General features: G+C 43.9%; 1 protein-coding gene across 1 annotated transcript; it reads right to left on the bottom strand.

Annotated features, from left to right (window-relative positions):
- Nucleotides 1-3,152: 3,152 nt before the first annotated feature.
- Nucleotides 3,153-11,518, bottom strand: LOC120910506 (gastrula zinc finger protein XlCGF8.2DB-like). Its single transcript, XM_040322264.1, has 4 exons — nucleotides 11,510-11,518; nucleotides 6,313-6,435; nucleotides 5,587-5,734; nucleotides 3,153-3,967 (listed from the first exon to the last, which is right to left on the bottom strand). Exons 1-4 carry the CDS (start codon nucleotides 11,516-11,518, stop codon nucleotides 3,153-3,155), a joined length of 1,095 nt encoding a protein of 364 aa, XP_040178198.1.

Genomic DNA, 11,518 nt, shown 5'->3' with positions numbered 1-11,518 from the left:
GTGACAGGGGGCACAGAGGGGGGATCAAAAGAAGGCAGAACAGGGAGGGGGATCGGTGCAGGGGAAGTAATTCTGTACTTGCCCCTCCATCCGATCACAATGATTCCCTTTGCTGTCAGGGCCCCCCTTTTTGCCTGGGCCCCCTACAGGAGGGCTGGTGATCCCCCCTTATCAGCGGCCCTGGGTGTTACTGCTGGGCACTGATTGGCACTGTGGTGGGCTCTGATTTGCACTGTGGTGGGCACTGGGAGACTTTATTATTGTGTTTATTGCTTGGCACTGATTGGCAGGTGATTGGAACAACTGAGGTGGTTGTACTGATAATCAACGTTCTGATTATCAGTACAGACCCCCCCCTCTGACAGGGAGAGCCGACGATCGTCTCTCCCTGTCAGTGCGAACCGAGGAATGCCGTTTACCGGCACTTCATCGTTCACGCAATGATCAGCTGTGGTTGGTCACAGCTGATCACGTGGTAAGAAGCCTCTGACAGAGGCTTCTTATCACGATCGAAGATGCAGTGTATCAGATTGACACACCGCACTCGCGATCACCGCACTGTGGGCCCCATGGGTGCGCGCCGGCATGTTATCCTGCTGGACGTCATATGACGACCAGTCAGGATAACAGAACCACTTCCCGGCCGTCATTCTGCATACGGAGGGCAGGAAGTGGTTAGTTCACTTGCTTTTTATAGTGGTTTGTTGAGTCCAGTTTTAAGATAAATACTACACACTGGGATTTATTTTTACTTTCACTTTCAATGATTATAGCAAACGGGGGCACAGATGGCAATACCTCCGGGGCCGGGGGCCTGGGCGCGCTCTCCCCTCCCCACCGGGGTGCGGGGTCAGCCCGGGCTAGTGCGGGAAGGGTCCTGGGTGCCGCCTGGAGCTGGGGCATTTTCTACTAACACTGGCCACAGTCCTTCCCCCTCAAAGTCTGAAGGACAGTAAACTGGCACTTCGTTTAGAAAGTTTGGAGACCCGTGCTGTATAATTTATACAAAATGAATAAATATATGGTGTAGACATTGTGGTAAAACATACAAATAAATTCTGAGATGATTGAAATGTTTAATTCAGTCTAAATAACCAGTGAAAAAAAAAAAAAAAAAATTTATCATTGCTATCTACAAGTATCTAGTCAGGGGCGTTAGCAAAAATAGCTGTTATTGAGCAAAGGTCGTACACTATATTACCAAAAGTATTGGGACGCCTGCCTTTACACAAACATGAACTTTAATGGCATGCCAGTCTTAGTCCGTAGGGTTCAATATTGAGTTGGCCCCGCCCTTTGCAGCTACAACAGCTTCAACTCTTTTGGGAAGGCTGTCCACAAGGTTTAGGAGTGCGTCTATGGGAATGGATTGACCATTCCTCCAGAAGCGTATTTGTGAGGTCAGGCAATAATGTTGGACGAGAAGGCCTGGCTCACAGTCTGCGCTCTAATTCATCCCAAAGGTGTTCTATCGGGTTAAGGTCAGGACTCTGTGCAGGCCAGAGAAGTTCTTCCATCCCAATCTCGCTCATCCATGTCTTTATGGACCTTGCTTTGCACACTGGTGCGCAGTCATGTTAGGAAAGAAAGTGACCATCCCCAAACTCTTCCCACAAAGTTGGGAGCATGAAATTGTCCAACATGTCTTGGTATGCTGACCCCTTAAGAGTTCCCTTCACTGGAACTAAGGGGCCAAGCCCCACCCCTGAAAAACAATCCCCCCTCTAGAAAATGAATTGGAGGGTGGCCCTAAACTTTTGGCAATATAGTGTAGATAAGCAAGTTTGGGGTGGAGGAACTTGACTGTCCTGACCTCAACCCGATAGAACACTAAACAGAATAGAATTAGAGCAGAGACTGCGAGCCAGGCCTTCTTGTCCAACATCAGTGCCTGACCTCACAAATGCGCTTCTGGAAGAATGGTCAAACATTCCCATAGACACACTCCTAAACCTTGTGGACAGCCTTCACAGAAGAGCTGAAGCTGTTATAGCTGCAAAGGGTGGGCCAACCCAATATTTAACCCTTTGGACTAAGACTGAGGCCTCGTACACACGACCGAACATGTCTGCTGAAACTGGTCCGCGGATCAGTTTCCGCGGACATGTTCGGTCGTCTGTACGGCCGACCAGACCGGATTCCCGGCCTAGCGGACAGGTTTCCAGCAGGCAAATGTTTCTTAGCATGGTAAGAAACATGTCCGCTGGAAGCCTGTCCGTCGGACATGTTCGGTCGTCTGTACGACCCACCGGACATGTCCGCTCGGCCGAAAGCCCTCGCATGCGTCAAAGTGATTCGACGCTTGCGTGGAAGCATTGACCTTCCAGGGTCGCGCATGTCGCCGCGTCATCGTCGCGGCCACGTCACCGTGTTCGCTGTCCGCGGGGATTTTGGTCTGATGGTGTGTACACACATCAGACCAAAATCCGGCAGCAGACATGTCCGATGAAAACGGTCCATCGGACCGTCCGACCGTGTGTACAAGGCCTGAGATGCCATTAAAGTTGTAGTGCATGTAAAGGAAGGCGTCCCAATACTTTTGGTAATATAGTATGTATATATATATATATATATATATATATATATATATATATAGATAGATAGATAGATAGATAGATAGATAGATAGATAGATAGATAGAGAGAGAGAGAGAGAGAGAGAAAAACCAAAATAGGCAGAACACAATTTTACAAGGCTTGTGTAAACATGTGGCGCTATATAAATATTCTATACATACAGTACATACAATATTCTACAATACAACACAGTGTTCTTTTTTTCTGTTGTATCTCCCAGATATTTGGGAACAGGACCAAGTTTATAAAAGCCAAATGAAGTCCTCCCATTGCAGTGCTGGTATAAATATCAAAAAAAAAAAAGTAAAATTGGGTGCAGCAATGCTGTGTAGGTGGATGGTAAAGGTGGATAGTGGATGGTCTAAAATGTGTCGTCGATATACCTACACAATGTTTGCTAATAAATTAGGTGTTTCTTCAGTATTTTTAGAATTTCTTTATCCTCTTTCCTTTTCTGATGTTGGTTAAATTTTTATTTCCACCATTGGGAATTATAAAATGTCTCATTGGATGAGGTTTTAGTGGAAAACCCTCTCTGGAGGACTTCCAAAAAGTCACAAAAACATTTTTTTGGTGTCACGAAAGTCCAGTGTGTTCTCCTGCATGACGTCTTTGATGGGCCAGAAGATCGGATTTCTGGGTAAAACATTGACCGCACTGATAACAAGGAAATGGATCCTCCCCTCTGTGAATGCTTTGGTGTATCACAAAGGCCTTATGGGTGAAATATTTCCCACACTCTGAGCAGATGACAGTCTTTTCATCTCGATGAGTCCTTTGGTGACGGATCAGGTTGGACTTCTGGGTGAAACTTTTATCGCACTCAGAACAAGGGAAAGGCTTTTCTCCCGTGTGAGTCCTTTGATGGTCAATCAGACTTGACTTACGCGAGAAGCTTTTTCCGCAGTCAGGACATGTAAGAGGCTTCTCGCCGGTGTGGAGCATCTGATGGCGACGTACATGGGCCTTCTGGGTGAAACGTTTGCCGCAATCCAAGCAGGAGAAAGGCTTTTCTCCCGTGTGGAGTTTCTGGTGTTTCACAAGAACTGACTGATTGGTGTAACTTTTCCCGCACTCCAGACACCGAAATGGTTTCTCTCCAGTGTGAACTCTCTCGTGCTTGATTAATTCTGATTGTTTCGAAAAACATTTCCCGCAGTCAGGACATTTAAAGCGTTTATTAGCGGTCTGAACATTCTGGTGGAAGGATTGACCATTTTCAGAAGATTCCTCTGGAATGGAGGGATCTGGCGATCTCTGCACAATGTGAAGTCCTAGATCGATATTGTGGGTAAGAGTATTTTCTCCAGGGAAATCCCTTATGATGTTCTTACTTTTTGTACTACAGTCTCCATGTTTCCTCAGGGTTATCTTGCTGTTATCTCTGTCTGCTAAAAATAAAATATATATCTCAGAAACAATCAGAGTTTTGTACTTACCATAAAATCTGTTTCTTGGAGTCCATTTGAAGCACACAGGAATTCAGAGACCTAGGGGCAGATCCACATACATCTGCGCTGGGCGCAGCGTATCTAAGATACGCTACGCCGCCGTAACTTATCTTTTTTATTTTGAATCCTCATCGAATCCGCCCGCCGTAAGTTACGGCGGCGTAGTGTATCTCTCGCGGCGTAAGGGCGCGGAATTCAAATGGCTGTGATGGGGGCGTGTTTTATGTTAATACGTCGTGACCCGACGTAAACAACTTTTTTTTTTAACTGCGGATGCGCCGTCCATGGGGGTATTACAGTGCGCATTCTCGAAATTAAACCGGAACCAGCCAATGCTTACGACGGTGACGTCATTCGACGCAAATTCCTATTCGCGAACGACTTACGCAAACGACGTAAAAAATTCAAAATTGTACGCGGGAACGACGGCCATACTTAACATTGAGTACGCCTCATAACAGCAGCTTTAACTATACGCCGGAAAAAGCCGAACTCAAACGACGTAACAAAAAGCACCGGCCGGACGTACGTTCATGGATTGCCGTAAATAGCTCATTTGCATACTCGACGCGGATTTCGGCGGGAACGCCACCTAGCGGCCGCCGAAAAATTGCAGCTTAGATCCAACGGCGTACGAAGACGTACGCCTTTCGGATCTAGCCGAGATGCCGTCTTATCTTGTTTTGAGGATTCAAAACAAAGATACGACGCGGGAATTTTGACATTACGCCGGCGTATCAATTGATACGCCGGCGTAATTTCTTTGTGGATCTGCCCCTGACATTTTATACTTCTGCCTAAAGGAGAACCAGACACTGGCAAACAAATAATTGTGACCCAATCCTGTACATCCCTTCCTATTTCGAGCATGCCTCCATTTTATGGTAAAGCCATACCAAGATCATGATCATAAACACAGGGAAGTTGGGATCTGTGTCCCTCAATGAACTCCAATAGCTGGATTCAAAAAGACGCGCCTAACGTTAGGCAGGCGTAGCCTATCTCATATATACGCTACGCCGCCGTAAGTTAGAGAGGCAAGTGCTGTATTCACAAAGGCACTTGCGTCCTAAGTTACGGCGGCGTAGCGTAAATGTCCCGGCGTAAGCGCGCCTAATTCAAATTGTGAAGAGGTGGGCGTGTTTTATGTAAATAAGGCATGACCCCACGTAAATGACGTTTTGAACGAACTATGCTTCCAGGAGCCATAATTATTCTATACTTCAAAGCCTGTAGGCAGGTGTAGTCTATTCTTTCCACTGCAGGTGGTACTGTTCTGCAATGGCACTGCAATGGGAGAGGAAGCCAAGAGGAATATGGTTTCCTGGGTCACTGGGGAAGCTATCCAAGTAACTCTAGCAGCCATCTTGGGCCAGGCAGAGCCCATTTAAGGCCCCCTGACCCCCACTTGGAAACTGAACTAGAACAGTACTGTAAAGTGAGATGCAGTAATACAGTGAAACATACAGTATGCCTAGAACCAGAGCTATATTTTCCTGAAGGCCAAATCTGCTTTCCATCACTTTACCTGTACAGGTATTTAGGTCTATTTCATTTACCTATGTCGGCCTGTATAGCAATTTCATCCTCCTCCACTTTTATTGCACTCAAACCCTCCTTTTTCTTCTCGGCATGCTGTTGATCATACAATGCATTTTGCTCCTCTTCATCAGTAAATTCAACTTTAATAGTAATCAGATCTTTATCCTAAGCCAAAAAAATAAAAACATAACATTATAGAATTTTTAATCTATGAATAAATAAAATACAGTATATAATTAAAGGCTCCAATTAGCTTCTTCAGAGATCATACAGTGTGGAGCCACTTTAGTATTTTTTGAGGTTCCTCAGTCCCACCCACCTGATGATGGTGGGGGATGGTGTGATCTTCCTGTGTGGAATCCCGGGAATACAGAGGACGGGGACATCTCTCTGGTGGGTTCCCATTACTGGATCCATCTGTAGGAAACACACACACTGACTGAATACATTGTTTCTATGTGTTTATCAGATGATGGGGGATCTAGGTGGAGCCTCCGTACTGCTCTCTCCTTTACAATAAAGTCTCCTCTTACCCGGTGATGTGAGGGACAGCTGATTCTCCATCATGACGCCCTTGTAGAGATCCTTGTGTCCTTCTATATACTCCCACTCCTCCATGGAGAAATAGACAGTGACATCCTGACACCTTATAGGAACCTGACACACACAATGATACAGTCACCATCCAGACACATCCCTTGTCTGTTACTGGATAATGTCCCAGAATTCCCGGCACCGCTCACCTCTCCTGTCAGCAACTCAGTGATCTTCTTAGTGACTTCTAGAATTTTCTGCTCAGGTATCAGGGAGTGAGGCGGAAATATCTTGATGGCCACATGGTCACCGGATATCACTGGTGGATAACTCTATATAAATACAAAAATAAATAAAAAATATGGTATGTGAAATTCACAGAATCCTCCTCACCTCTGCAGTCAGGTCTGTGTTTTATTAATAGAGATAACTGTGATGTCATGTGACTTCCCAGAATCCTCCTCACCTCTCCGGTCAGGTCCTTGTTTTATTAATAGAGAGAAGAGTGATGTCATGTGTCCTCCCAGAATCCTCCTCACCTCTGCAGTCAGGTCTGTGTTTTATTAATAGAGATAACTGTGATGTCATGTGACCTCCCAGAATCCTCCTCACCTCTCCGGTCAGGTCTGTGTTTTATTAATAGAGAGAAGAGTGATGTCATGTGACCTCCCAGAATCCTCCTCACCTCTGCAGTCAGGTCTGTGTTTTATTAATAGAGATAACTGTGATGTCATGTGACCTCCCAGAATCCTCCTCACCTCTCCGGTCAGGTCCTTGTTTTATTAATAGAGAGAAGAGTGATGTCATGTGACCTCCCAGAATCCTCCTCACCTCTCCAGTCAGGTCCTTGTTTTATTAATAGAGATAACTGTGATGTCATGTGACCTCCCAGAATCCTCCTCACCTCTCCGGTCAGGTCCTTGTTTTATTAATAGAGATAAGAGTGATGTCATGTGACCTCCCAGAATCCTCCTCACCTCTCCAGTCAGGTCCTTGTTTTATTAATAGAGATAAGAGTGATGTCATGTGACCTCCCAGAATCCTCTTCACCTCTCCGGTCAGGTTTGTGTTTTATTAATAGAGATAAGAGTGATGTCATGTGACCTCCCAGAATCCTCCTCACCTCTCCGGTCAGGTCTGTTTTATTATTAGAGATAAGAGTGATGTCATGTGACCTCCCAGAATCCTCCTCACCTCTCTGGTCAGGTCTGTGTTTTAGTAATAGAGATAAGAGTGATGTCATGTGACCTCCCAGAATCCTCCTCACCTCTCCGGTCAGGTCTGTTTTATTATTAGAGATAAGAGTGATGTCATGTGACCTCCCAGAATCCTCCTCACCTCTCCGGTCAGGTCTGTGTTTTATTAATAGAGATAAGAGTGATGTCATGTGACCTCTCAGAATCCTCCTCACCTCTCCAGTCAGGTCCTTGTTTTATTAATAGAGATAAGAGTGATGTCATGTGACCTCCCAGAATCCTCCTCACCTCTCCGGTCAGGTCTGTGTATTATTAATAGAGATAAGAGTGATGTCATGTGACCTCCCAGAATCCTCCTCACCTCTCCGGTCAGCAGGTAGATGATCTCCAGGGTGAGGTTTAATAGTATCTCATGCAGATTAAACTTGACATTATCCATCATCGCTGAGGCTGTCATGTGATCTTCGTGGTATTTTTTCTATGCAGAAGTTGAGTGCCATGGAAATATAACAAATGACAGTTGTTGGTACTGCAGAGACATTGTTCTTGTCTGCACTTTCTGGTGGGCTTATCTGTGTCTGAGGATTATGGTCACCAAATCAGAGTTCCTTTGTGAACCCCTTGATGGACTCTGGGGTACATTCCCATCTCTTATAACATAAGGAACATGGTCCTCTCAACTTCCCCTATTATAATGACCAGATGATGGTGATCTACAATATCAGACTGGTCCCCTCAATTCTTATTCTATTTTATAATGAAGGACTTTCCGAGCCCCCAACAGTTCTATCACAGGCTACATCTACATTCACAATTACATACTATAATACATATATCTATATATATATTTAATATATCATAAATATAAATTCTCATATTATGTTAAATGTGCTTCATTAATTTGAAATTTTAATAGAAAACATACAAAAAACACAATACATACATACAATAAAATAGTTACCTGCTGCCAGTAACATTGATGTCTTCTTTACTCCGTCTCAGTTCACCTTTCACCCAGAAGCTGATAATGGATAAAAACATGTGACTTCCTGTCTCTGGAACGCACAAACAGGAAGTGACTCCTGAGACGCTCAGAAAAGGAAATTCTTGGTCAGGGGGGAATGAGAAAGAAGGGGGGGGGGGGGGGTTTCTATCACTGAAGCAGGCAATTATATGTTTAACCACTTAAGGACCAGGCCTATTTTTCAAACTTATTATTTACAAGTTAAAATCAGTTTGTTTTTTTTGCTAGAAAATTACTTGGAACCCCCAAGTATTATATATATTTTTTTCTAACACCCTAGGGAATACAATGTCAGTCATTGCAATACTTTATGTCACACCGTATTTGCGCGGCGGTCTAACAAGCGCACATTTTTTGGGGAAACAAAATGCAAATTTTTGGATAAAAAATTAAGACAAAAATTGTGGCCCGTCGGGCCATGTATGTATTTGGTATGTCAAAAGCAATGAATAAAACTTTAAAAAAAAAATTAAGACAAAAATAAAGTTAGCCCAATTTTTTTATATTGTGAAAGATGATCTTACGCCGAAGAAATCGATACCCAACACGCTTCAAAATTGCTTGTGGAATCGGAATCGGAACAAACTTTGACAAAATCTTAATTGGCAACATTAAAAAATGTCTACAGGTTACCAGTTTTGAGTTACAGAGGAGGTCTAGATGACTAACGATCGCGGCGATACCTCACATGTGTGGTTTGAACACCGTTTTCATATGTGGGTGCGACTTACGTATGCGTTCGTTTCTGCATGCAAGATCGGCGGGACGGGGCGCTTTAAAAAAAAAACTGTGTTTTCCTTATTTTTATTTATTTTTTATTTTTACACTGTTCTTTTTTTTAAAAAAGGGGGTTCATGACAAGACAGGATCTCTTAAATATGAGATCTGGGGGTCAAAAAGACCTCACATCTCATATTTACACTAAAATGCAATAAAAAAAAGAATAAAATAAATGTCATTAAAAAGTTAAATTCGGATTCATTTGTTATGTTATGATTCAGGGATAGATCCACCTCCATTCAACCCAAACACAATGGGCCAGATTCAGAAAGATCAGCGGATCTTTCTGCTGGCGTAACGTAACTCATTTACGTTACGCCGCCGCAAGTTTTTCAGGCAAGTGCTGTATTCACAAAGCACTTGCCTGTAAAGTTGAGGCGGCGTAGCGTAAACTACCCGGAGGAATTCAAATTCGGCAGGTAGGGGGCGTGTATCACTTCTGAGAAACGCACATTATCGTGCGGAGTCCCTCAAGGATCCCCCCTGTCGCCGGTGTTATTCAACATCTATCTTCGCCCTCTTTTTGAGATTATTAGCAGTCAAAAACTGCTCTACCACTCATATGCAGACGACACGCAACTATATTTCCGCATTTGCAATAAAAAGGATCATCACCTCAATCTAGAGACATGCCTCTCTTTGATAGAGGACTGGATGACAAAGAGTTATCTTAAACTCAACGGAGCGAAAACAGAACTTCTCCTGTTTCACGCCAAGCGTATGAATCAACCTGCAACAACTTTGACCCCCCCGCCCATTCTGGGCAAAATCGTCACCCCTTGCGCCAAAGTCAAAAGTCTTGGGGTCATCTTCGAATCCTACATGACAATGGATGCACAAATAGGGTCAGTAGTCAGCAGGTCTCACCATCTGCTGCGCCTACTACGCAAACTCACTCCTTTTATTCCCAAAGAAGACATAGCAGTCATGGTGGGAGCTATTGTAAACTCAAGATTGGACTATGCAAATGCCCTTTACCTCGGACTCCCCAGGTACCAAATCGCTCGTCTACAAGTCGTTCAAAATACGGCCGCTAGACTTGTGACTGGGAAAAAACCCTGGGAATCAATCTCACCTTCACTGAGAACCCTTCACTGGTTACCAGTAAAAGACAGAATCACTTTTCAAGCACTCTGTCTAACGCATAGATGTATCTATGGGAATGCTTCCCATTATCTATGCGAAAAAATAAAAGCTCATAATCCCAATCGCGTTCTGCGATCCACCAATCAAAATCTCCTCCAGATACCGAAAGCCAACTACAAGTCCAAAGGAGAAAGGAGATTCACGGTCCAAGGGCCTAGACTATGGAATGCTTTACCAACCAGCATTCGGTTGGAGGAGAATCACTTAGCATTCAGGAGAAAGATCAAGACTCATCTCTTTTGATACCAAAGGAGACAGGAACAACAAGCGCCCAGAGGCGATTAAGTTCGCATGTGCTGCGCTATATAAGTTTTCATTCATTCAGTCCCCGCGCCAAACGAACTGCGCATGCGCCGGCAGCGAATGAATCCCAGTGCGCATGCTCCAAATGACGTTGGCAACTCGTCATGCTTTCGACGTTTACGCAAATTACGTCCATCCGTTTTCGCGAACGACTTACGCAAACAACGTAAAAAATTCAAATTTAGTCGCGGGAACGACGGCCATACTTAACATTGGCTGCGCCTCATAGACCCAGGGGCATATTCCTCGAGTATACAAACGAAAGCGCCACCTAGTGGACAGTGTGAGATTGCAGCCTAAGATCTGACGGTGTAAGTCACTTACACCTGTCGGATCTTAGGGAGATCTATGCGGAACCTGATTCTATGAATCAGGCGCATAGATCCGACCGATAGAACTCAGAGATACGACCGCGTATCAGGAGATACACCATGGTATCTCTTTGTGAATCTGGCCCAACAAGTAGGAATCATCTTATTTCACTTTTATGACTTATTGTATTTATTGCAATATGTTTCCATTTCATATGGAGGGCATTTTTTTAATAAAAATAATAGGCTGATTATCCAAGACTACGACGCCACTCCCATCCAAATAAAACAAATGAGTCTGAATGAATTCGTATTAATTCATAATGTTATTCAGTTGAATTAATTTACCCATTCCCAACTGACTTTGTTGGGCCCTGCGTGTACAAGTTAAACGACAACCCCGATACAAAAAGAATCGTATTAGGATATTCACTCTACACTCACTGGAATAAAAAAACGAATAGATCTGAATCAATTGGGATTAATCGTTATGACGTTACAATATTTCGGATGCAAACATTATCTATCACATACTGTCATCCTTATTAAACAAATTAATTTGTTATTTTTGTTGTTATCAGGATTTCTCCAGAGCCTCTCTCGTCCTCTGGAATGCTCTACCGCAATCTGTCCGTTTTTCTCCTACTTGAACCAT

This window comes from Rana temporaria, chromosome 8 (genome assembly GCF_905171775.1).
Source record: "Rana temporaria chromosome 8, aRanTem1.1, whole genome shotgun sequence".
NCBI lineage: Eukaryota > Metazoa > Chordata > Amphibia > Anura > Ranidae > Rana > Rana temporaria.
The sequence above is the reverse complement of the archived record's forward strand: the minus strand, read 5'-3'. Positions and strand labels throughout refer to the sequence as shown.